At 43.6% G+C, this 25,724-nt stretch overlaps 1 protein-coding gene across 5 annotated transcripts in view; it reads right to left on the bottom strand.

Moving 5' to 3' along the window:
* Positions 1–1,147: 1,147 nt before the first annotated feature.
* Positions 1,148–25,724, bottom strand: part of MAK (male germ cell associated kinase) — a 698,372-nt gene continuing 673,795 nt past the window's right edge. For all 5 annotated transcript variants that reach the window (XM_086964986.1, XM_086964988.1, XM_086964989.1 and 2 more), the window contains one exon: positions 1,148–7,191. In XM_086964986.1, the coding sequence (XP_086821112.1) occupies positions 7,034–7,191 (158 nt within the window). In that variant the 3' untranslated portion in view covers positions 1,148–7,033. The remainder of the gene's footprint in view (positions 7,192–25,724) is intronic.

Genomic DNA, 25,724 nt, shown 5'->3' with positions numbered 1-25,724 from the left:
GTAAATAATTGTTCAGTCCCCCCAAATATTTGTCATTTCTGGTGTAGACATGGAGCCACTGTGCTCTACTAGAATGCAGAGCTATTGAAAAGCTTCTGTATCCAGTCTGCTTTTTGGGATATTAAAAAGGTGAAGAATCTGCAGCCAGAACTATGCATTAGAAAGGTCTCCAAAAACAAAGGGCATACTATCAAGAAACAGTGTAAAAATTATATTGGGCTTGATAATATGCCCTTGTGAATTCCCATAGAAGCCCATGTTCTGGTGTGAACATGGGCTTCTATTGGAATTCTCAAGGGCATATTATCAAGCCCATTATCGCCGCTTTAGCGGCAGTTTCCTGCCACTAAAGTGGCGATAATTCTAACGCCGTTCTTGATAATATGCCCGAAAGACCTAAAAGCTGTCTGTAGGCGAGACAGAAAGCAATACTGGATGAGCAAGTTCTGTCTGACAACAAGAGACCTCTGTGTGAACCTGCCACACTCAAAGTGTGCCTAATTAATGCACGCACAACCAAATATATTCATAACTTAGTGGTCCCTTCATGCATGTCACACATTCTACCCTTCTAAACAACATACAGCGCTCCCATGAAGGACATCAGGAAGAGCTCCTTTGATGCGGCTCATTCATGCTGCATCACTAGTGCTACCTTGGTGACATCTATGGGTGTGTTGGTCTGTTTGCATGCTCTAAACAAACTAATGCCTTTGGCTTCGACAATATTTATGAAAACGATATATAGTATTTTCAGCATTCTCTTCTGCGTGAGCCAATTAAAGAATATTCTCCTTAAAGTAAGGCTCTACAAGCAACAGAACACTCAAAACAGGCAGAGAGAGGATCTGAACAAAAACAACATCTTTAAGGTAGGTGTTCACTTAGAAGAGGACAGGAGGATATGAGAGACAAACTAGTGATCCTCACTAATCACTTTGTTTTTTATAAAACTTTTTATTTCATAGCATTAACACTTTAATAAATGAGGCAATTACAGACACACTTTTGGCATTCAAACTAGTAAGTAGTAATCCATACTATTTTAGCCTTTTGGTACTTAACAGCACTTGATACTTGATAAAATGTATGTTTGACAATATAGGCCATGCACACTGCTTAAAGAAAAACCCAACTCCATTTTAATTTAAAGCAATACAGCAATGTTTATTTTTTGATATATTGTAATGTAAAAGTACAGAAATCTACAGGATTACATATTTGACAAAATAATTAAGCTTTATGTGGCACCTAGCAAGTAGATAACTGAGGTTTGACAGTGCATTGACAACAAAGGATCAGGTTCCCATGGTCTTCCTGTACTCAACACACTCCTATTTCCCCACCTCTCAGCCGTATTGTGACTCTACACTCCAGTAATCTGACGATGGCCCCGAAGGGCACCCTGGGCTGCATCTGTAATGCATTACCTATTACACAATCATTGTTTATTCACAGAAAACTGGTTGACATTTTAGTACAGTTGTAAAAATTCACTTTTCTAGAGTGACACTTATTAAATCAAATCCCAGTAATATTTGTAAGGTTGCTGAACTATAGCAAATACACAATCATTCAGAATCTATATAAGAAATTTAGAGAAACTACACATTTTGCTTACAAACCAACACAGATTTAGTCAAATGGCTTCATGTTCAGATACATGCAGATCATTTCCAAAATGGAAGGATTCTTACAGAAAGGTTTAGTTTAATATGAAGAGTAGAAATGTAAGTTGAAAGGAAAATGTATACATAGATCAAGATAGAATATTTTAGTGATAGCATTATCTAGTTTCTTAAAACTTAGGCTACATTTTGAAACATTTGGGCAACTAATAAAAAGTACCTTGCCTCATCATTAAGGTGAGCCCATGAATTAACAATTGTGTACCAGATGTTTTTCCAAACGCTGTTAATATTTAATTGACAAAACCTTTGACCAACAAAGCTTGTGAGAACAGTAACTGAACTGAAAGACCACCATTTACTTGCTCTGTATTAAATAAAAGTCACGTATTTTTCTTCATAAGCCAGATTAGAAACAATATGCTATAAGCAGACATCCAGAAATTTTACAATAGTGAGCCAGAGTCCCAACACTACCAGTATGAAAGTCAGAAATTTACTCAAACAGTATTAAGCATAACGTTTAAGTATGTTTCCGACTTCACTGGACTTCTCAAGGAATTTCAGGAATGCTCCAAGGGGGCCATGGCAGTCACGGATTCCCAGGTGGTGTAGTAATGTAGGCAAATGCAAGGGTACATTTTTGTGCATGAAAATGCCAATGTCCACTTGCTTATTTTTGTTCATAAAATCTTTACAAAGAAAACATTTGTACCCAAGGAAACATTCCTCCACTAGACTCCCAGTTATGGGCTTTTCCACATCATTTCGACCCTGAAAACTTTTCTCCTCTTGCCCATGACCAGAGTACATCTCCATTCATTTTTAGGGAGGAAACATGTGAGTTTTCAGGCATGGACTAACATTTAACGTGTCGGACATCTTGAACATCTTCACACACATGATTCTGTACATTAGGACTGGAAATTTGTTCTTGTAAAAACTTATCCTAGCCATCATCCAGGGGGTGATTCACAAGTCTTAACATTACTCTTTCCTCAGGAGTCGCAAAGCATTCTTTGATTTATGCATAAGATAAAAAAAGATACATTTACATGCCATTGTGTAACCCTAACCTAGCATACAAAACCTGTTGGTTTATGGATTGATTTGATTTCAGGTAAAAATGAACCATAACTTGACCATTTATCATTGCACTTATTGGGTAACAATGGTTTCCTATTTAGGTCTTTCCTCCCACTCAATTGGAATCTTTTCCTTAGATTGTACTTTCTTCAAATGTAAATCATTCATCCAAGTTATGAATTGTGATAGACACATCTACATATGTAAATAATTTATTGCACCATTTATCAAAAATTGTCTTTGCATTTATAATTATCTAAATTGTACATTATTACAAACAAACCATTATACAGCATTTAATACACGATTGAACATTTAACGGTCCTGTATATATAAGTTCATTCAGACCTGTGTCTGTGTTTTTGATCGCAGAAAATAGAAGCTAATATTTTATTTTGCAAGAACCGTACTCTTTTAGTCTATAATGTGATACACCATGTAGCTGCTGGTCTGTGTCCATAGGCCATATCCTAGGTGGCAATTCTCAGACGCGGGTCCACATGCTTACCTTGCCCTTAGAACCAAGCTATATCCGACTAATGAGGCCCAATGGGTGAAACCAATCTTGGGTTGACTGTTTTTGGTTCAAGAAGGACCCGGCCAGGCACTTCGGGCTGGACTGTTCCTTTGGGAACGAGATCAATCCTGATTTGCACATTATTGGGTCCAAAATAAGGTGGCATGGTGGGCAAAATAAATATGTTATGGAATGCCACCCGAGTGATTGCCAGTAGTTAGACTTATTGCAAGCTTTCCTCCCATCACCTTGAGTGTTTGATTTATCTTTATAATGCCCAAAGATCAGTACTGTCTAATGGCCACCACTCGAATGACAGATAATGGATCTAGTGGGAATACATTTTAAATGATAGTACATAAGCTATCACATAATGGCTATGGTCATATAGATCAACTGAGACACAATAGGCACAACCCAGTGTCAGTTGACATGAAAAAGTGTATTTATTTAGGTAAATAAAAATATGAATTGTCCATCCGACATCTATTTTGTGGATATTGCTCCTTCAGGAACGTGAATGAGTACAGACTCAACTTTCTACATATAGAGCCACCGCTAATTACATTTCCGTGCATGTCTCCTCTCTTCGAGCATCACGCTTTGTAGTATCTAGTTGGAGTATGGAATAGATACAGTTGACCTTACTGTAGGCAATTACAGACCTATCAATGTTTCTAAGGATGTACCAATGCATAGAAATATTTACATAGATGCCTGTGATTTGGTTTAAATTACATGTTTGATTTGGACCCTCAGAATTAGCTACTCCAGAAGGTGTTTAAGATAGTTAATAACAGAAAGAAAATTTACAAATGCTTACTAATAAAAACGATTTAGAATCCCAAAGGAATTTGTTTTACGATTATTCCAAAAACGAGAAAACCTATTTGAAAGAGTTGTGTTGAAGCAAATATTAATGCTTTTTTAAAAGCCTGTCTAAATTCCAACTTTAAATATTTACATTAGTATAAAAAATGTGATTGTTTCTAATGTCAATAACAACTTGATGACATTAAAAAAGTACAAATGTACAGAAAAGAATCAACACAGTACAGCTAATCAGTTCATGAAAAAATTACTCAAAGTTACACACCCGGATAGTTATTAAAAGTTTTTGCACCATCCATATATTTAAATAAAATACCATTGTCTTAAAATATGAAAAGCCCGATGTTGCCATTAAAGAATGTTTTAAATCTACAAAAAATCCCCAGAGTTTGAAATCTGTACTCTTATTTAGAATTGAACATTTCATTTTATGATATGTATATATATATATATATATATATATATATATATATATATATATCTATCATCATGAACACATTTACTGCATCTGGGAACTTTCATATTTCTGCATGTGATGCATGATATCGCTTGAACCAAATAATGAGTCATAGTATACATTTTTTTTTTACAATGATCGTCACCCAAAAATGTTGTAGTCAACCATTTCCCCTGCTTTTGTGCCTTGCGTAAACCCTGCTTTTCAATCCCTATATGAATGCCACCCTTTTGAGTCCCTACATGTAAACGTTTAGGGTGCCACCTGGTTAGGTGTCTACTGGCCATAATGGTATTTTAATGCCCTGTACAGTACAAAAAATAAGTGAAATCACCCAAAGCTAGTAGATTTAGCCCTTATCTGTACATATGTCAAATAGCAAAGAAAAACAGCAAGCACTTTTAAATGTTCTGGTGCTACATTAACAATCCTGGACTAAAGTAATGTTACAAATTATTACATTTAATTTTGTTTAAAGTTCTATTTGTTATCATGTCTGAAACCTTTGCATAACAAATGGTCTGTAGTTGGAATTCGGGCTGGAACTACAATTTTTTTTAGGAAACTCAATTTCTTGTTCAATGCACTTAGTCCCCTGCTGGACTGCTCCTCTTACCTAACAGTATAGAGTGTGTATAGGGACATAGCTTAAAGGGCTATTTGTTAAGTTTCTTAAAAAAAATGCAAAAATTAAATTGGGGTTAAATTAGTACACTTGAATCCGAAATAATTTGTTAACAGATGCACTTTCAGCTAAAGTTAGTACGAACTGATAAGCCAGCACAAATAAGATTGTACCACCTTGAGCTGAATGTATGTTTATTTAGAACTTAAGTAGAATGAAAGTGCAAAAGCTCACCAAAACATTGTTTTTACAATTTTTTTTGTGAACATCTGTCCAGTTATGAAATACTTACGTGAAAACTGACCGATTGTACACACATAATACCTAACCCAGTTACTTACACAATGATATACACAAAGATTATTTGAGAAATAACCTACTGTAATGAAGTCAACAAAACCCTGTTTTACCAATGTGTTAGCCAGGATTCATGTTAAAAATGGCCTGAAATGATACACATGATTGAAAATGGTTTTTTCTCACTTACGTCAGACATGGGACAGGGAAAGGTATGCCTGACTTATGAACGTTTTGTCCTCGCTTATGCAGTCTTACGCCTCTTCTACATTAAAACTGGCTTGACAGTATTGAACCTCATATCGAACGTTTTTTTGATAATACAGGGCTTCCTTAACAATTTCTTCCTGGTTTTTAACAATCTTGAAACAGTTGTTCCAGGTTGAGACAGTATTAGAATTGCTTTAATCAGAGAAACCCCTCTTATTAAATCATGCCCAGAGACTTGCACTATATGTTGGTGATTTTCCCAGAAAGTAACAAGCACAAGGTATGGTTAGAATGAGTAGATATTCAATATCTGAATATCATTCTTTGCAATGCAATGTTGACCAACAGCAATAACTAAATTTTTATTATAACCTTGACACACACGCTACTTTTTTGCCAGGCCACACTGCAAGATATGGGTTTTATTTAGGGGAACTACCCTTCATATTTGTCGCCTGCCACTGAGGAACTCATGTGACATCAGGCATTTTGGCCTTTCATAGAAATGCTATTTAGAACAAGTGAACAGCTCTACGCTGATGCTAACGAGGACCCACTGTTATAGTATGTTTATGCAAGTCCTTAGCTTGCACTTTCTCCCAGAATATGCTGCATAAAGCAAAGGCATAGTCATTGAATTTTTCTGAAATAAGAGACAAAACAAATGAGATTCAAAGTTTTGCTGCCCTTACAATTTTACCAATGCAATCTGAAGATAGTTCTGTTTATCGAGAAAGCTTGGCTCCAGATCACAATATCTGAGAAGAGAATTGTTCAATATTCTGGGAGGAGTAAGCTCATCACTACACAATTTTAGGTGTCCGACCCCAAAGCTTCATTTGTTAGCCAACATTTGAGCAACTGTTTCATATGTTTATATTCAGAGGCTAACCTTTATGTGTAGCAAGTCATTTTCTTTAGTCTCTATTTTGATCCGAAAGACATCCAACATACTTTTCTTTGACACAATCAATACTCAATTTTTTGCTCGTACCCCCATCCTTGTAAAGTGAAATCTTTTCTTTACTTCTATTTGAGAGTATACACACACCTTTAACCTGAAGACATGCATTCTATACACTGAGTAGCAAAATAAGTATTTTTATATGTAACCTACTGCAATGCTGACTAACCAGTCATAGTTTGAAAGTTTTCTTTACTTTGGCAAGCGTTTTCTACAACAAGCTTATCATTCCACTGGCAGTTCAGCAAAACGTATCTCTAGTCTTTTAAAGAAAGAGTACAGAAAACTAGAGTGGATTGTAGTCTTCCTGCTACTGCTGATCACATATCCATTTGACATTAGGAAATTTTGAATATTTTGGTTTCCTAATGTAAAGTAATGAATCGGATTTAAGATGATACATGCATCAACAAGCCATCTATCTTTGCCCTCCATATTTGGATAGCCAGTCTGTTCTCCCATGCACTGCCTGAATTGGTGGTGGACGATTTAACATAGTATATGTTTTTGCAGGAGTAGTGTAAGATGGCCCTTGTATATGTGGAAGAGCAGCTTTCACTTTCCAGGCTTCATAATCTGAAAGAAAATTTAAAAAACTGTAAATAGTTTGTTGGATTCAAATATGAAAAGACATTCATGTCAACCGAAAGATGGAAAGATACCTGAAAGGATTCATCTTTGTTAACACATTTCATTTAAAATCTGCGAACATGACATTTAAATTTACATATTGCTTCCTGATGGCAGAGTAACTGTTTGCAAAAGGGAAATGCCCATTATGGACACATTCTACAGTGTTTTTGAATGTTAGAAGCATCTGAAGGGAAATGATAGCATATACGTAATCCAAGAAGGTAAATGTACTTATCAGGCTTGATTCCAAAAGTGATATCACAGCGTGTTTAGCAGTCACATTATTAAGCCTCTTGCATATAGCACTTGCTATAACCAAACACTCTCATTCAAGTACTATCCAATATGACTTCTGAAATCGACCTGCACTGTGTTTAACTAAAATAAGCAATTTTGACACCATGATGGACACAGGGTAGCCCCATACATGGGAATTTAGGGTAGATCACCTCCACAACCTAGTGGTATACATAAGACTTATTCACAATTTTATTTCTTACATCATAATTTCATACCTCCAAGTAGCATATCCATATTTTAAATGTGGTCTATTGAATACTTGTAATTTTTAGGCAATATAACTGGATGTTGAGGCCTGCTTAACAGCTGCGAAATGCATGCGCCCGTTCAATTGCAAAAGTATGTAAAAAGTGGAATGCATGAATTAATCTCAGCTATGGTACTTGCTTGAGCCATATCCCATTCCCATTCTATTGCTTTTTTTTTGCCCAAAATGTCACCTCAGATTAGACCAGTTCATATGCAAATATGCTTTGAACGTGCTCCTGTACGAACAGTCCATCTCGAACTGCCTAGACAAATGGAATACAAGAAACCCAAATCAGTTTTAATCTTGCTGCGGCTCATCAGTCAGGTATAGTTTGGTTAAGTGACCAAGTGAGCACCGGACGCATGTCTCTGCATACCTGTCAAACTTAGGGTGTTGCACTGAAGTATACAAAAAAAAAATGGGTTGGATGTTTGAATACATTTTAGCCAATTAGAATTGCTTCAGCCGGATCCCAGTCGATTGTTTTTTTGCCCACATTGCCAGCCCAGTTAGACTGTGCCTAAAGAAATGTGTAACATTATCTGGTACTCTTCGAAGCGCTATTGTGGCAAGTTTGTGCTGCAGAAAACTGCCCAAAAACAGTAGTCTATACAAAGCTGTCTGCCAACCTCACAGACACACAATATAAAATAATCCTTAGTATGTTATTGAACAAGTTCAATTTAAGTATAAGTGAATAAATAAAACAACATTATGGTAGATTTAAAGTGTGGCGGATGAGTGGGCAAACCATGGGTACAACAACAAAAAATATGAAAGATGTGAAACCTCTCAAATAATCCTTCCCACAATCCAAGTGGGTTAAACCATCAAGTGAGAGTGAATCCTAATGTGGGATGAGCTTGGACTAGGGGCGAGAGAGGCTGTAGAGCCTCTTACACATGAAACACTTGACACTCACTAGAAAGACTATAGCTAGTAACTAATAAAACAGAAACATCGAAGATTCGAGATGGAGGGAATCACAAAAGTGTGCACAGATGGTGTAAAAATAATAGAGGATACACAGCAGTCAAAAGTTAGATATGGGCTTCCAAACATCAGTCCCTTGGTAGGCAGACCAAGCCACCTTACACAATACATTTATCTTTGTGAAGTAATGGCACACCAGTAGCCTCCTGTCTCCATTCTGAGGATGGATGTTAGTGGCAAGGCAGGAGTGAGGTAGGAGACACTCCCCAGTGGTGGCAGCACCAAAGTAAGTGGCCTTAGTAGACCTAATACTGTGCAGGAGAAGTGTAAATCTTCCATGAGCACCAGAGTCCTGTAATTGGCGAAGACAGCTATGGCTGAAACGCATAATCCAGATTCCGCGGACCGGCAGACTAAGGCCATACATAAAGGTGACACAGAAAGGTCAAGGGACCATCTATGCCATCCTTGATAGAACATGAGTCCAGGCAGAGCTTTCAATGATAGAGGCAGTGGTGAAATTGGGTCAAAATGGAGGGTCATGCTGAGGGGGCAGACACAGAATGATCCCCCCAAATTAAATAAATGGAGCCTAATAAAGGAAATTTATAATTGTAACCTCCCCGCTCTTCCTGGACTCGTGTCCACCAGAGACTCCTAAGGAGGTGACTGTATGCAACTGCATGATAAAGTGGGTCAATCTCATGTAGTAGGATTCCCCATTAGGCAACAATAAATCCTCATTGAGAACACCATCAGCAACGAGAATTAAGAGGATGCGATTCTGGTTGAGCTGAGTTACAACAGGCAACATGAGCTAGTAACTGGGACTACTGGTGAGGGTATTCAGTAAACACAGCTTCTCAGATTTAAGTCCTGCAACTCAGAGACATTGCCAGGACATACAGGTCGCTAGATGGAGCTGGTCACCCTTTGCGCTACGATGAGCTGATGGGATGGGGGACGATTGCGTTTTCCAATTCCCAAGGTTGCTCAACAGTAACATCAATCAAAGATGGGGCTTAGGCATTAGCCAGTGTGAAGTGATCTACTACAGAGGCCTAGGTACTGCAATGTAAATTCCTTAGAAATCATGGGCATCAGGTGAGCAGCTGTTGGTGTTATGTGGTAACTTTAGGCCCGGGCAGGAACGCCACCCTTTTACATGCTCACGTTAAACATTGACATCTTTCTGGAACGTTGACATTTGGCACACATTAGCTTGCATGTCTGTATGGGATAGTGTTCTATGAAATTACTTAACTTACATTTATACTTCTTCATAGGCATATTATCAGAACCTTGAATATTCTGTTTGAGAGCTAAGTTACCTCCTGAGAAGGATAGTGCCCAGCTCTACACTAGGACGGGCTCCTGGATGAAACAAACACACAGGTAATTGGAGAGTTAGATCACCCGCACGGATTCTGAAAGATTTACCCACCGTAAGCACATTAGGAGAGGGAGCGTTAAGTAGGAACATAACCATAATTATATTCATATGCAAACATATATTCTGTGTAACAGCTCAATGGTTGAATTATTCATTTTCTTTACCATTCTTGTGATTCCGATTACTCTGTTGTGTTTCTTTCTATTAATATTTACAGCACACATATTTTACACAAGAATCTTACTGCTACAATAGATATTTCAACTGCCATTTTGAGTATTTCTGGTGTTTCCCTTTGGGCATACCTGAGTTACTACACAAAAGGGCTTTAGATTTTGTTTCCATGATTTCCTTGGGGAGTCAGGGTTGCCATGTTCTAAGGTTGCACATACCACCTGCCAGATTAGGGGTACAGATAGTGCACTGTGAGCTAGCCAGGGCTAAGGTCAACATAAACCAACACTACAGAGTGAGTAGCTATGTTAGGTGAAATACTCAGCCTCCCAAACTGCACTGAACAACTACACTATGGAGGGTTGCCCTATCTTCTTTAAATCCCATCTTTTTACGAGGCTAGCTGAGTGGCCCTTAGTATTTCTCGAGAGGATGTGAGATTTACACCATGGTGAATTGAAGGGATCATCGCATAGATATTTTTGTTGGGTCTTCATCCAAAGGTCCCACCTGTGGCCTCCTACATCATTGAACCCACATCCCATATCACCTGGTGTGGGGGGTTGGCTCAACACGTTTGTAAACAGAGCGCTTAAACAACTAAGAAATTGTAAGTGAACTCAAATTGCATGGCGGATGCTAACTAACAACTTCGGTAAGTATATATCTGTAAGAAACATAGGTTAGTTATAGATTCCTTACCTTAGAATTACCCCCCCGGCGTCAGACTGGATCTGGAAAGTTTTTCGTCAGCAGTACCTCTGCGTGTCCGAAGGTGGATTCGGTCAGCTCCTCGTCAGTTGTTGGCGTCGTGGTCGCCGGGATAACGTCACGGTAGTTACTTAGACGCCGCACTTGCGTGCTGACGTCAGTTCTGTACACGACTTTCCACGCCAGGAACAAAGAGCCCTGCAAGATACTGACCACTGGTGCACATAACTAGGGCCCTGAAAGGATGCCCTTAACTTTAGAAATCAGTTCGCAGAATGAGGAGGATGGGTGAGGAAGTATGGAATCTATAACTAATCTATGTTTTTTACAGATATATCGTTACCGAAGGTAAGTAACTTGTTCATCTGAAAGAAACAGTTAGTTATAGATTCCTTACCTTAGAATAGATACCCCAGCAATACCAACCCCGGAGGTGGGTCTGTAAACCAAGATCACACCAGAAAATACTGGAGAACAGAACAGCCAAATAGGCTGTCTCTCCGGCATTGGCTGTCCACGCAGTAGTGTTCGTTAAATGTGGCAGCGATGCCCATGTAGCTGCCTGACAGATGTCATTCAGGGGCACTCCTTGTCCCAAAGCAGTAGTGTTTGCCGTCACCCTGGTGAATGAGCACGTAGCCCCACTGGAGGCTCCTTTTTTGCTACAGAATAGCAGGCTTTAATACACAAAACGACCCATATAGAGATGGTCTGATTGTGTACGGCCTGACCTTTCTTGGCGCCCACTTAGCCAACAAAGAGTTGGTCATCCACCCGGAATTGTTTTTTGCGATCCAGATAGAAGGCAAGCGCACGTTTTGTGTCCAGACGGTGAAGCCTCTCCTCCTCTTTTAAAGGATGCAGAGGCAGAAAGAAGGCGAACAAAGTGCTGGTTTGCCCGATGTGAAAGGAGGTGACCACCTTGGGAAGCCAGAAAAGGAGGTTTGGATGAGAGAGCCTGGAGCTCACTCACTCTTCTGGCAGATGTGATGGCTACCAGAAATGCAGTCTTAAGAGTTAAAAGTCATAAAGGACAGTTGTGAAGCGACTCAAAGGGAGTGCACATCAGATAGGTCAAGACTAAATTCAAGTCCCACTGAGGCATTACGAAAGGAATAGGAGGAAAGAGATGAGTAATGCCTTTTAAGAAATGATTTACAACCGGGGACTTGAAGAAAGAAGGCTGTCAGGAATCCTTAGAAAGGCGGAAATGGCTGAGAGATAGCCCTTGATAGTGCTCAGAGCAGAGCCCTGCTGGGCCAAAGAAAGTAGGAACAAGAGAACCTAAGAAAGAGGGGCAGATAGAGGATCCACAGCCTTTGCTGCGCACCATGCCACAGATTTGTTCCATTGACAGGCATATATCGTCTTAGTGGAGGACGCCTGGCTGCCAAGATTACATCACAGACTTCGGGAGGCAAGTCAAATAACGCCAACTGCAGCCTCTCAATCTCCACGCAAGGAGGTGGTGCTGGACAGGTTCGGGTGGAGGACCGTCCCCTGTTGCTGAGACAGAAGATCCTCCCAAAGAGGCAGTCGAATCAAAGGATTGATGGCCATGTTGAGAAGCTCGGGATACTAGACTCTTCTTGCTCAATCCGGAGCCACCAGAATGACTTGGGCCCAGTCGTGCTTGATCTTCTTCAGCACTCTGGGCAGAAGTGGTATAGGCGGAAAGGAGTACAACAGACCTCAACTCCTTTTGGGATGAAAAGCTTCGCCTAACGAGTGCCGCCTTGGAAATTCCAATGCTCAGAATAGATGACATTGCGTTTACTCTTCGGTGGCGAATAGATCTAACCAAGGCTCTACCCACTGCTGAAAGAGACCTTGCACCACCTCCGAGTGAAGACGCCATTTATGATCCATCATGCATCTGCGGATGAGTTTGTCCGGTCTGGCGTTCAGGGAACCTGCTGGAAGTTGAACTCCCAGGGATATGCCCTGATGTTCCCGCCATGTCCAGAGGCAGAGGGGCTCCTGACATAGGGTCCACGATCCCCCCTGCCTTGTTTGTTGCAGTACCACATGGCAGTGGTGTTGTCAGTGAACACCTGCACTACTCTTACCTGGACTGGGAAGGAATGCCTTGAGAGCAAGACAAATGGTCCAAAGCTCTAAAAGGTTGATGTGGAGCTCGGACTCCGCCGGAAACCAGAGGCCTCTGATCTCGGCCCATGTGGCCACGAGACGGGAGGCTTCAGTCACCACTGTGTGGTCTGGTTGGGGAAGGGAGATGGATCTGGCGTTGACCCAATCTGATTTGTGAGCCACCACTGCAATTTTCGTGCAGTGCCCTCCGAGATCAGGACGCAATCAAACAGATTTCCCTGATGCTGCACCCAGTGGAACTTCAGGTCCCACAGCAAAGCGCACATATGCCACCTGGCATGATCGACCAGCAGGATGCAGGAGGCCATGAGGCCCAGCAGACTCTGAATCATCCTGACCGAAACCTGGGATAGAGGCTGAAAGATCAGAATCATAGCCCGAATATCCCAGACTCGCCGTTCTGGAGGATAAACCCAAAACTGTGCTGTGTCCAGAACCGCTCTGATGAAGAGGAGCTTCTGAGAGGGAATCAGGTGTGACTTCGGCACATTGATAAAGAACCCCAGCGAATGCAGGAGATCGGCTATACTCTGGAGGTGGGAGACGACAGCTTGCGGCGAGCCCGCCTTCAACAGCCAGTCGTCGAGATAGGGGAAGGCTGGAACCCCTGATCTGTGCTGATGAGCTGCGACCACTGCCATCACTTTCGTTAACACCCGAGGGGCGCTGGTAAAGCCAAAGGGGAGCTCGGTAAACTGAAAGTGCTAGTGGCCTCCCATGAACCGCAGTTAACACCAGTGGGCCGGAAGTACGGGGATGTGCAAGTCCAATGCTACCAACCAGTCTCTAGGGTCGGGGGCAGACAAGACCTGAGCGAGCGTCAACATCTTGAACTTCTACTTCCAGAGGAAATGGTTGACGTTCCTGAGATCTAAGATAGGACGCAGGCCCTTGTCCTTCTTGTGTACCAGAAAGTAGTGGGAATAACATCCCCGCCCTACTTCTGGGGCAGGAACATGCTCGATGGCTCCCTTGGCCAAGAGAGCCATGACTTCCTGTTGGAGAAGGGCCAGATGATCCTCCGACATACGATGGTCCTGAGGTGGCATGGCTGGAGGAGTAGTCTCAAAGGGGAGGGAGTAGCCCCTTGGGACTATTTGCAAAACCCACCTGTCTGACCTGATTACACGCCAGTGGGGGAGTTGATGGCGGATCCTGCAGCCCACTGGCAATTGAGAGGCCTGAAATGTTGTACTAGGAAGGTTTGGAGGCTGCTGCGGGGGGGATTGGTGGACTAGCCTGCCCGCTGGCCCCCTGAACCACGGCAGTGCGAAGGTTGGGGAACTTGCGCCGGTCTGTGGCTCTGGGCAGAACGTAGTGGGGCACCCCTTCCATAGCCACGAAAGGGGCGAAAAGCAGACTGCACAGGGCAGCTGAAGATGCCCAAAGACTTGGCCGTAGCCCATGAGTCCTTGAAACGCTCTAGAGCGTTGTCTGCTTTGTCGCCAAAAAGGAGACAGCCATCAAAGGGCATGTCCATCAAAGTGTTCAGGACTGCTCCAAAAAAGCCAGTCGATCTTATCCAGGCGTAGCGGCGAAGGGCTACTGATGTGGAAATAGTCCTGCCTAGAGAGTTGGCGGTATCCAGCCCAGATCTGATGTAAACTTTGCTGCATCCCTCCAGGCGCCAACAGCCTGGGAGGGTACAGTCCAGGCATCCTCCGGACTTTGGGGCAGCACTTGTGCAATTGTGTCCCACACAGAGTGGGAATAACGGCCCAATAGACATGCAGTGTTACCGGTCACAGACACAAGCTCGCAGAAGAAAAAACCTTCTTCCCAAGATGATCTAGCTTCTTGGATTCCCTATCTGGTGGTGTGTTAGGGTATGCGCTCTTGGAAGTAGAAGCTTAGACAACCAAGCTCTCTGGGGTGGGATGTTGGGAGAGGAAAGTGGGATTGCCCGGGGCCGGGCGGTGGCGTCGGCCATCCGTACTATCCATGGTAGCCCCCGTGTTGGGCCTGGACCAAGTGCCCAAAAGGATGTCCGTCAGACCTGCATTGAACGGCAACAGGGGCTCCGAAGGACTCGCTGCTGGCTGAAGTACCTCTGTCAGGAGGTTAGTCCTGACTGCCACCGAAGAAAGCTTGAGGTTGAGAGCCTCGGCTGCCCTACGCAACAGCACGGCGTAAGATGCTCCCTCCTCCGTAGCCAGAGAAGGAGGAGACAGCATGCCAAGGTCTGGTGAAGTATCCAGTCCACTGGCATTCCCCAGGTCCTCTCTCCTGTCCTGTTCGTACTCCAACTGGTCTGTCAAAGGGTCCCCAGACACCTCCCAATCTTCCTCACCCTCCTCTGGCTGCTAGGTTGGCTGAAAAGGGACAGGGTGGAAAACAGGGGCAAAATTACCACTCAGTTCCGGATCTGGCATCAGTTGACGCTGGTCCGGCTCCATGTCCAAGTCGGGTTGGAAGCCAGGGTCGACGCCGGCTGGAGGTCCAGGCGGCATCGGTAGTGGATTCGGTGCCAGTGGAGTCTGCCCTGGTGGAGGTGTCACAAGGTCGTCCTGCGCCAGTCCGGATCCAGGCCTGGATCCATGGGGGCCCTGCGGCACCGGGGCTGGAGCCACAGGCAGGGAAGGCCTATGGCTCCCAACTAAGTCCGCGGGGCCCAAAGGCACGCTGCCAGAGTTGGGCTGCCCAAAGATGGCATGCATGGCTTCGTAGAACTGACAAAGCTGGGCAGGGGTCGCTCAGGGTCCCGGGAAGGGAGGGAAACTCAGAGTTAGCCCTTCAGGCTCCGAATGTGGAGCCGTGGTTGTGGCACCGCCCGCATCCCCTGTTGCGTCGGCAGACCAACGGGGAGAAGTCGTAGAGCAACGATGCTTCTTTGACTTCTTCTTGTGCTTTGACTTACCTGACCCCGAGTGCGAAGACTTGGATGACGAGTGGTGATCGGTCCGCGACCGGTCCCTCGACCTCTCTCGTGACCGGGACCTTGAATGACGCAGAGCCGACTGCCGGCGCTCAAGAAGCTTTGGGAAGGCTCCTGCCTGGCCTTCGGAGCCATGGACCAGCAGTGCGAGCACAACTTGGGGTTGTGGTCGCGCTCCAGGCAAAAGAGGCACACAGGTGCTGATAAGTCTCCAACATCAGTCGGTTATAGGAACCACAGGCCTTGAAACCGGACATTCCTACGTGCAACAGGAGTCAGAAGGACTCAAAAAGACGCGGACAAAAGTCGCTCACAGAGTTCAGTCAAAAATGACTGAAGGCCCTCTTCTCTCCGGATCTGCGCTGGCTGACGCGGAAAAAGAAAGAACTGACGTTAGTGCGTGAGGGCTGCATCTAAGTAGCTACCACAACATCATACCGGCGACCACAACGCCAACGACGGACGCAAAGCCGACCTACGCCACCATCCGACGCGCAGAGGTACTGTTGACGAAAAACATTCCGGATCCAGTCTGACGCCTGGTGGTAATTCCAGGGTAAAGAATCTATAACTAACTGTTTCCTTCAGATTTGCTATTACTCAAAAAGGTCCTTAGGAAAGGTCAAAAGCAGTGGGCTGTCACAATGGTTTGATGGCCTCAGACATCAAGGGTAGACATGTTTCAGCCACTAAATACCCAGTGGGTCAAACTGATTTCTTCAGTACCAGAATAGAGTGTTGAATCCCTACCAAGTGTGGTTCCTAGTTCCAACCAATCAACATGCAGTCATAGAAAATTCAGTATAGCATGCATGCAACTATACAGACCATACTTGGGACTCTTTTCTTGATATGGCCTTGGCTATTGGCTAGAAAGAGAAACTATATATATTGAAGACATGAACATTGCGTTAAATTGTCTCCTGATTTGGCACAATATACCTATTATGTGCAGCAAAGTATGCAAACACGTGTAAGTCACCCCTCAATAAGTTTCACAGTTTCTGTATGTACATCTATATAAAATCAAAAGGCACATACGACAGAAGGTAAATCAAAATGCATAAAATTGAAATTAAATTAAAAAGACAGGTTACAGCATGCACACACAAAATTGGTAGGAGAAAAGGTCTTAATTGTACACCTACATGGCCTACATGTCTGTTAGGCTTCATAAGGTTATGGGGTGAGACGATCCCTGTAGTCACACACTGTTGAGAGAAACAAAATTGCTTTGAATCTCTGTAGCTCAGCTAGACAATTAAATAAGTAGGCCTCCTTCACTTACTTCAAGGGACATCGTCTGTTAAAATACCTACTCGCTTCCCTGCAACCACTTTTTAAGGAAAGTAGCTGGAGTCATGTAACAGAGTTCAGGTTCCATGATACGAGGCTGTAAGTGCTAGGGACCGCGCAGCTGGCTTCTTTCCTGGTCATGTGGCACAATTTGAGTCACATGATATCATAGCGCAAGCTCATAGGCTGTAAGGCTAAAATACCCCTGGGCCGTAATTCCGATAACCACAATCATTCTAATGCAGCCTAGGATGGTATTCCACAGGATGCCTGGAAGGTATGTTTGTTTTACCAAAGCGGTGCGGAGAGACGCTAAGGCACATCCTTACCGCTTGGAGTCACTGTTGGGGTATTGCCCTGTAGACGCTGGGAAATGTAGTCTCACCTCTCACATGAAAAATTGACATTCAGATGGTATTGGGCTCTGTGGGAAACTGGCTCTATATATACTACACCAAAACGAGGTATAGTGCGTATAGAGTCCAGGTGACCCCAGAGGTAGGCAGACGTTAAAGTTAGATAGAAACTAACTCTCTATTTGTGGTAGAATGGTCGACCAATAAGGCAGTATCAGAGGACGGAGTTAAGCACTTGATGTACACCCTCAGTCAGCAAATAAATTCACACACTCAAGAACTGAACTCTAGGCCAATTGTTTTTGTATAAAAATACATGGCTGTTTTATTTTTGGAACCAAGCAAGCCTGGCACAGGTAAGCATTACATACTTTACAGTACTAAGTTGCTGAAGGTAGAACTGTTTGAAAATGCAATAGGAATTGTACTTTGTTTGATTTACATAGATGGAGTTGTTTGCAATACTTAGCAAATACAGTACATTGAAATGAATAAGCTCTTTCAGTAAATTACAGGTAAATTACTTTTCATGTTACTTTTCGAACTCAGTGCTGGATACCTAGATTCAGCACTATGATGTTTCCTGCAAACAGGTAAGTAAATGTGTTTTGGTTATTAGTGTGATTTTTAAAGAATATTTTTAGATTTCAAAACTCCACACTTAGAAACTTTTTGGGAGAAAATTGTCAATTTTATCCTACGGAGGAAAAACAGGTTATCGGATAAAGCGTAAGTTATTGACTGTGGGAGTTAAGGTTAGACTCAGGGGTTTCCTCAGGGTCAGTAATACACTCTTGTTACACCCTCAGCGACACTAGGGCGGCCAGGTGCAGAGTGTTGAGGCCCAATGTTATCCTATGGAGGATAGGGGGTCTCCGGTTGGTCTGCTTCTAGCAAGCAGGCCACACAGCTGTGGGAGCAAAGGTCCTAGGGTTTAGCTCAGGGCAGTTGGGCATACAGGTCAGCATAAAAGGTGCACCATCAGCGGCACTGGGGTGGCCGGGTGCAGAGTGCTGTTTTGGCGCCGGACGCCCTGTTGTTTGCTATGGAGAGACTCTGGTAGAAAGAAACACTGCAGGCTCGGGGACGAAGATCTTCTGGGTGCGACCAGCACTTCAAAGGGTAAGTTGGGATGTCTTGGGTTGGCTAGGCACCGTTGGCTGGGGCACACAAGGCCGTGGGGCGTCGGGTGCAGGGGTGCTTTTTGGCATCAGAAAGTTTTACCCGCTCTTGGTCGCGGTAGAGGGAATCCTCTGGATTAAGGCTGCAGGCGTCGGCTGGGGTCTTGAGGCTGGCCTAGGATCTCCGGATCTTGGCTCACAATCGCCGGGGACACCTCCTTGTCCTGTTTCTACACTTGAGCTCGGGCCGGGTTCGGCGGGTGCAGAGTGGGCTGGATTCACAGTGTCCTGCCGGAGCCAGAGGTTGCAGTTGAACACATCCGGTGTTCACGGGAGAAGCAGTCTTTGGAAGTGAAGGCAGGCAGGTCCTCCGGGGTTTCTGAGGTTGCTGGCTGCAGGACACACCGGGATTTTGCAGGAGCAGGTTCAAGGGGAGACAGGCAGGAAGGGCTAGGGCCAAGTCAGTGGGCGGCGTCCTCTTGTTAGCTCTGCACGGCTCTTTGGTCCTTCTTCTTACTTGTCGTTTCTGGATCTGAGGAAGCAAGGTTCAGGGTGCAACCTAAATACTAGGTAAAGGGGGGTTACAGGTAGGTAGAGGGCAGGGACCAATGGGTCCCTTCCCTGGGGTGGGCACACCCCCTATGGTGCCACTCACCAGTGGGAGGGGGGGCATGAGCCTGTCCATGGTTGGTTGGGTAACTCCATCCTCAAGATGGCGGGGACTCAGTTGTACTCCACCTCGCCTCCCCCTCCTCAGGGGTGAAGTTGGCAGAGGAGGGCACACCTCTCTCCCTCACTTATTTTTCCCGTCGGTTCTCCTGCCCAAAGTGGGGGGCGGAACCAGTGGGGACAAGTTGCTGAGAGCAGCAAGTGGTCTGGGGAAGCTCACAATGGCGGCATGCTTTTGAAGCTTCCCCTTCATGAACCCTGCCCATCCTGGGCGAAGTGGCTTGACACCTCGTCCCAGAGCAGCAGGCTCTCGACCCAGGGGTCCAGAAACAGGTCTGGTGGTGGCAGCTGAAAGCAGCTACTCAGCCTGGACACTAGAGGTGGGTTCATTTTCAGGGGGCATCTCGAGGTGCCTTTTGTGTGGATTTTTCATTAAATCCCAGACTGGCATCAGTGTGAGTTTAATGTGCTGAGAAGTTTGATACCTAACTTCTCAGTTTTTAGTGTAACCATTATGGTGCTGTGGAGTTCGTGATGACAAACTTCCAGCACCATATATTCTTAATGGCAGCACTGCACTTATAATGTCTAAGAATGGACTTAGACACTGTAGGGGTATAGGGCTCATTCATCTGTACCCTCACCACTGGTATAGTGCACCGAACTAGAGGGGTGACTGATTTATGCCAGGGCAGTGGGTTGTAGGCAGGGCACACAGAGAGGTGTGCCATGACAACTCTTTACTTTGTTTTGCATCAAAACACGCACCCTGCAAAGGCAGTGTGGGAGTGTAGTGGTACAGGACCTATAAGGGTGGCACAATAAGTGCTGCAGCCCTTAGAGGCCTTCTCTGGTCACAGTGCCCTGGGTACCTGTGGTACCATTTACCAGGGACTGACCTAGGGCCAGAGATGCCAATTGGGTTAGTTCTGGGGAAAGAACACAGGCCCTTGAAACATGATTGGCAGGGACCCAAGGCAAACCAAGTAAAAGTGCATCAGTAGTCTGGCAAAAAGTGTGTGGGGGGGGTGTTACTGCAACAGAAACCCACTTTCCAACAGGTTCAAGCACATAAAAACGCACAGTGATGGTCGTTATTTGATTAAGTCTATGCGTCTACACAAATTAGGACAATGATAATAGGAGCTATGCACTGCTGAGAACACTCCTGGGTTTGATATTCAGTGTATCATTACAAATAAGGTAATGTATAAGAACCAGCGACTCTCATATACTGTTAGGGAATGAGTCATTTCGAAATAGAAGTTTGTGTGCTATAAGATATTCCACCAAAGAATGTCATTAATCAGACCCTTGGTATGAGTGAACAATCTGTAGATCCACCTTTATTACTTTTCAAATGGAATTTTCTCCAGGTTTCTCCAGTCACGTTTCAAGAACGACCCCTTTAAGACCTTTCACTGGGTGTCTCAAGGTTATGTAGTGTTCCGCCATTTTGATAGTGCTACATCTGCAGTGAATGTTGCTACTATGTTCACTTATTCTAGTGCTCACTTTCCTGGTTGTCATCCCTATGCCCTTTAGGTTGCAGGGACAGTTTATGATGTAAATCACCTGCTTCGTGTTTAACAAAAAACATCAGTGCACATCCCTTTAAGTCACTATTATCCAGTGGGCATCTAGCCTCGTTGTTCCAAAATGTTCTTTTGATCCACAATCAAAATTGCACAATGTTCAATAGTATACAGTGTTCTTTTATTAGTTCTTTTCTTGTCACAGCCGACGCGCGTTTCGCCCTCCGCAGGCTTTTTCAAGGCAAAAACTTTTTAGTAGAGCAGCATATATTCTAATAGGTGATACTTATTAAAAGCCAATTGGCATTGTTCCTCCAAGTCTTTTCGTTTTCACATATATAGGTAATATAGGTGTCGTTCCTTGTCCTGGGATCCATCCACATGCGATACATCAGAGTTTAAACGCGATAATTGGAGCCTTGATAAGTTCCATTGCCATTGCGCGTATAATGCCGCTGGAAAAGGTAGCCTCCTTCCGCAAAGGGAAACGCGGAAGGAGGCTACCTTTTTGTTAAGTGTATATGACACTCTGCCACACCGTGAGTGGGTAGGTGATCGTAGATTGGTGCTGACGGTGGATGAGCACCACATCAGACTTGCACTCGAATAGAGTAATACAAATTGATACTAATTTGATCTATAACAAGGGAGAAATTCTATGATGTGCTGATCGTGTTGAGCAAATCCGCCACTTGTTTGTTGCCACCTGCTTCGTGTTACAGTTTGTATGCTTCCTTAATTGTAATGGGGAAATCAGGCCCAATACAATTAATGGGTCATTCTTAGAAACATGTCTGCAGAAACCTGGAGAAAATCCTATTTGAAAAGAAACAAAGGTGGATCTGCCAAGGGTCTGAATGATGACATTCCATGATAGAATATCTTATTGCACACAAACTCCTAATTCGAAATGACTTGTTCCATAACAGTCTATGAAAGACTCCAGTTCTTATAAATTACCTAATTTGTAATGAGGCACTGAATATCTGCCCTATGAGTGTTCTCAGCCGTATATACCTCCTAATCTCATTGCCCTACTTTGTATATATACGCAAAGACTTAATTAAATAATGCCCTTCTAAGTGCGTTTTTATTTACTTTAGCCCAATACCAACTGAATGTCCATCTTCCAGGTGAGAATGGCGGGCCTACACTTTCCCGCTTCACATGGGGCAATACCCCAACAGTGACTCCACAAGGTAAGGACGTGCCTTCATGCCTCTCAGCACCGCTTAGGTAAAACAAACTACACCTTTCAGGCAATCTACGGAATACCCTCCTAGGCCACATTAGAATGATTGTGGTTATTGGCATTACAGCCCCAGGGGTATTTTGGCCTCACAGTCAATGAGCTTGTACCACTATATCATGTGACTCAAAATGTGTCACATGACAAGGAAATAAGCTGGCTAGGCGGCCCCTGGCACTTACAGCCTCATATCATGTGACCTCAATGCTGTCACATGACAGTGCACCGAACTAGAGGGGTGGCCATTAAGTGCGAGCAGCGCTGTCCAGCAGGGTTTCAGGGAAGTGAGTAGGTATTTTAAAGGACAATGTCCCTTGAAGAAGTAAGAGAAGGAGGCCTTCTTATTTCATGTTTAGCTTAGCAACGGCAGCAATAGATTCCAAGTGATTTTGTTTCTCTCAACAATGTGTGACTACAGGGAGCGTCTCACCCCACAACCTTATGATGCATAGCTGATACTTAGGCCATGCAAGTGTAAAGTTAAGACCTTTTTTCCTAACACTTTTGTGCGTGCATGCTGTACACTGTCCTTTAAATTTTAATGTTATGCATGTTGATTTGCCTTCTGTCTTATGTGCCTTTTAACTGTATATACATATACAACCAGAAACTGTGAGACTTATTGAGTGGTGACTTACTCATGTGTGCATGCTTTGCTGCACATAATAGGGATATTGTGCCAAATCGTGAGACAAATTAGTGAAATGTCCATATCTTTATGTATATTTTCTCTTTCTAGCCGAGGCCATGTCAAGGAAAGAGTCCTAAGTGGTCTGTATAGCTATGTGCATGCTTTAATGAATTTTCAATGACTGCATGTAGATTGGTTGGAATTAGCAACCACACCACATAGGGATTTAACATGGCAGAAACATGTTGACCCTTGATATCTGGGGCCTTCATATCCTTGTGACATCCTACTGCTTTTAACCTTGCCTAAGGACCCTTTTAAGTAAAAGCAAGTTAGGATCCGGCAGACAATATGAATTCGCTTACAATTCCTCGGTTGTAGTTTAAGCATTCTGCTTACAAACACGTTGAGCCCACCCACTCACACCAACAGGCCACAGGTTGGACCAGTATATGGGACCAAACAAAAATATCCAAGAGATGCGATGATCACTCTAATTCACCTGGGTGTAGATCTCACATCCCCTTGAGATATATCAAGGGCCACGCAGCTAGCCTTGTAAAAACACAGAATGTAATAAGATAGGTAACCCTCCATGGTGTAGTTGTTCTAAGGTCAACATATCCTGATGGTGTGTGTAGACTCAGTCTTGCACAGTTTTGACCGTTATGTTGTCCAACAAACTCTCAGTTTTACTGAGAAACTATGAACTATACGAATTTGGGAAAAAAGAGGAACCTCTTACTGGGGGAGGCAATCGTTGTCTCTCTGGAGAAGTTGCTTTCAGTACTAAGCCTGGTGAGGCTAGGATGGTGATACCAGTATTGCCATGCACACTGGGACTCTCTCTGATCTTCTGGATAACTCTTGAATCTGGGTGATCAGGGGATAAGCATGCAAAAACATTCCTATTCAGTCAATTGTGAGTCTATCCCACATGGAAATGGGTATACTGTGCATTGGAGAAGCAAACTGATTGCATTTGGAAATGAGATGTGTTGCAAGTGCATCTTCTGGGTTCTGACCCAAAGCCTTAAAGGTTTGGCCAAGGGCTTCTTGAAGGATCTTTTATTTGGTTAATTTGCATGGATGCCTGTGTAGGCTGTACAGTCCGATGCTATAGATCCCCACAATTATATGAACATTTCCTGTTGCAGTGACCAGTCACAAAGAGCTGCAACCAGATGGCAGAGTTATAGGGGTGGGTGCCTTTTTTCTGATTTGGAAAAGAACAGTGGCGTTGCCTGTGAGGAACTATCTTACTTGTCACACAGCACTGATGGAAAGTTCCCCTCCATTGTACCCTTACCCTTACACCATTGGTGGAGGAGCCGATGATGGGGCAAGTGCAGTGTCATCCCACCAACAGGTTGGGGGACTTGTCCAGTATTTCAACGTCAGTACCAAGAATTGATGAACGTGTCTTCTAGAACTTGGTCCCCGTTTTCTACCAGATGCAATTGCAAGATGTTCAAGTGAAGCCTGGCGTGGAGAACCGCCTATATGCTTGATGCCTGCAGTCACAGTGTCTCTGGAACCACACTGTCATAGTCTCATTGGTCAAGGAATGATACAAGTACCAACAGATTGTAAAGGCCTTGAATGTTGTGGCAAATGCAGACTCCTTCACAAAAGCAACATGAAAGTAACCAAAGTCACATTCAGCTTCAGCATAATAGCTGAATCTCTGAAAACCTATGAAAGAGGATGTTTAATGTGAGGGATGAGGTGTATGTGTGCTTCAATCAAAATGAAGGCTCAACAACATTCAGACTTAGATGAGAGAAAGCTTCCTAAAAGTTGATGACACCTCCTGGAACAAATACATTGAGTGCTGTGCCTCACAGTCAACTGTGCTTATGGGGAAACCTGATTTCCCACTATTGTTAGGCATGCATTGACGAAAGAAGTGAATACTAGTTGTCCACAGAAGCAATAATTCCTTATTCCGATATCGACGCTGCCAAAAATGTTAGAAATGTGTCTAGCAGAGAAAGGTCTGAGAGTGCCTAGAAATTCTAGAGATCAGTGGGTAAATGGGAGGTCCAAGGGTGTGTAGAAAGATGAACAATGCGCAAAGCCATACAGCTAAAATACTTTTGATCCATGCAGCCAATGGAATTTAAGATAAGTATGCCTTGATCTTTCATGAGACTTTAGCTTGCCTCTGTGAAGCCATCCTGGCATGAATTCTCTCAGTGCCGAACTAGACAATTTATCAAATCCTCTAGCCACTCTCTTGCCTTGCCAGAGATATGCCTTTTACCCGTCAAACATGTTGTTGTGGCTCCTTCCTCTAGACAAGTGAGCACTAGTCACCTCTGGAAAATCATAAATTAGCACATCATAGTAAGACCATTGAGGCCACAACTAGACACTACTGAATTGACTGCCTAGGTGATATTCATCTGTTCTTGGTATATAATGGCTCTGAGATCTCATGGGATGACAGATACTGAAATCATTATTGTATGTTAGAGAAACAGGGGGAAAACAAATTTAAGAAGTTATATTACCGGCAGTTTTTGCAATTCAGAAATGATTTCAGTAAAACAGCTTTACTTGATCAGGCAGTGTCTCATCTGTGAAGCCAGGCGGCACATGTTATTTTCACAAGATTTCTGACCCATTGAGTTGCATCACAATGAAGGAGTGTATTATCCAAACATTAAGAAAAAGAGTGTGCTGGAGCAGAAAAGGAAAAAATACTGCCATCAAATGGTACATTCATTATGTTGGACTCATTCACAAAAAGAGGAGATTTAGGCGAGAATAATTAAGTTTATGTTTAAGGTTGTGCTTTTTTTTCTGAATTCATATACATTCTGAGTGTTACGCTTGAAAAGCTTAGGGCAACCTTTGGGAATACTC

This window comes from Lissotriton vulgaris, chromosome 4_1, assembly GCF_964263255.1.
Source record: "Lissotriton vulgaris chromosome 4_1, aLisVul1.2, whole genome shotgun sequence".
In the NCBI taxonomy this organism is placed as follows: Eukaryota; Metazoa; Chordata; class Amphibia; order Caudata; family Salamandridae; genus Lissotriton; species Lissotriton vulgaris.
The sequence above is the reverse complement of the archived record's forward strand: the minus strand, read 5'-3'. Positions and strand labels throughout refer to the sequence as shown.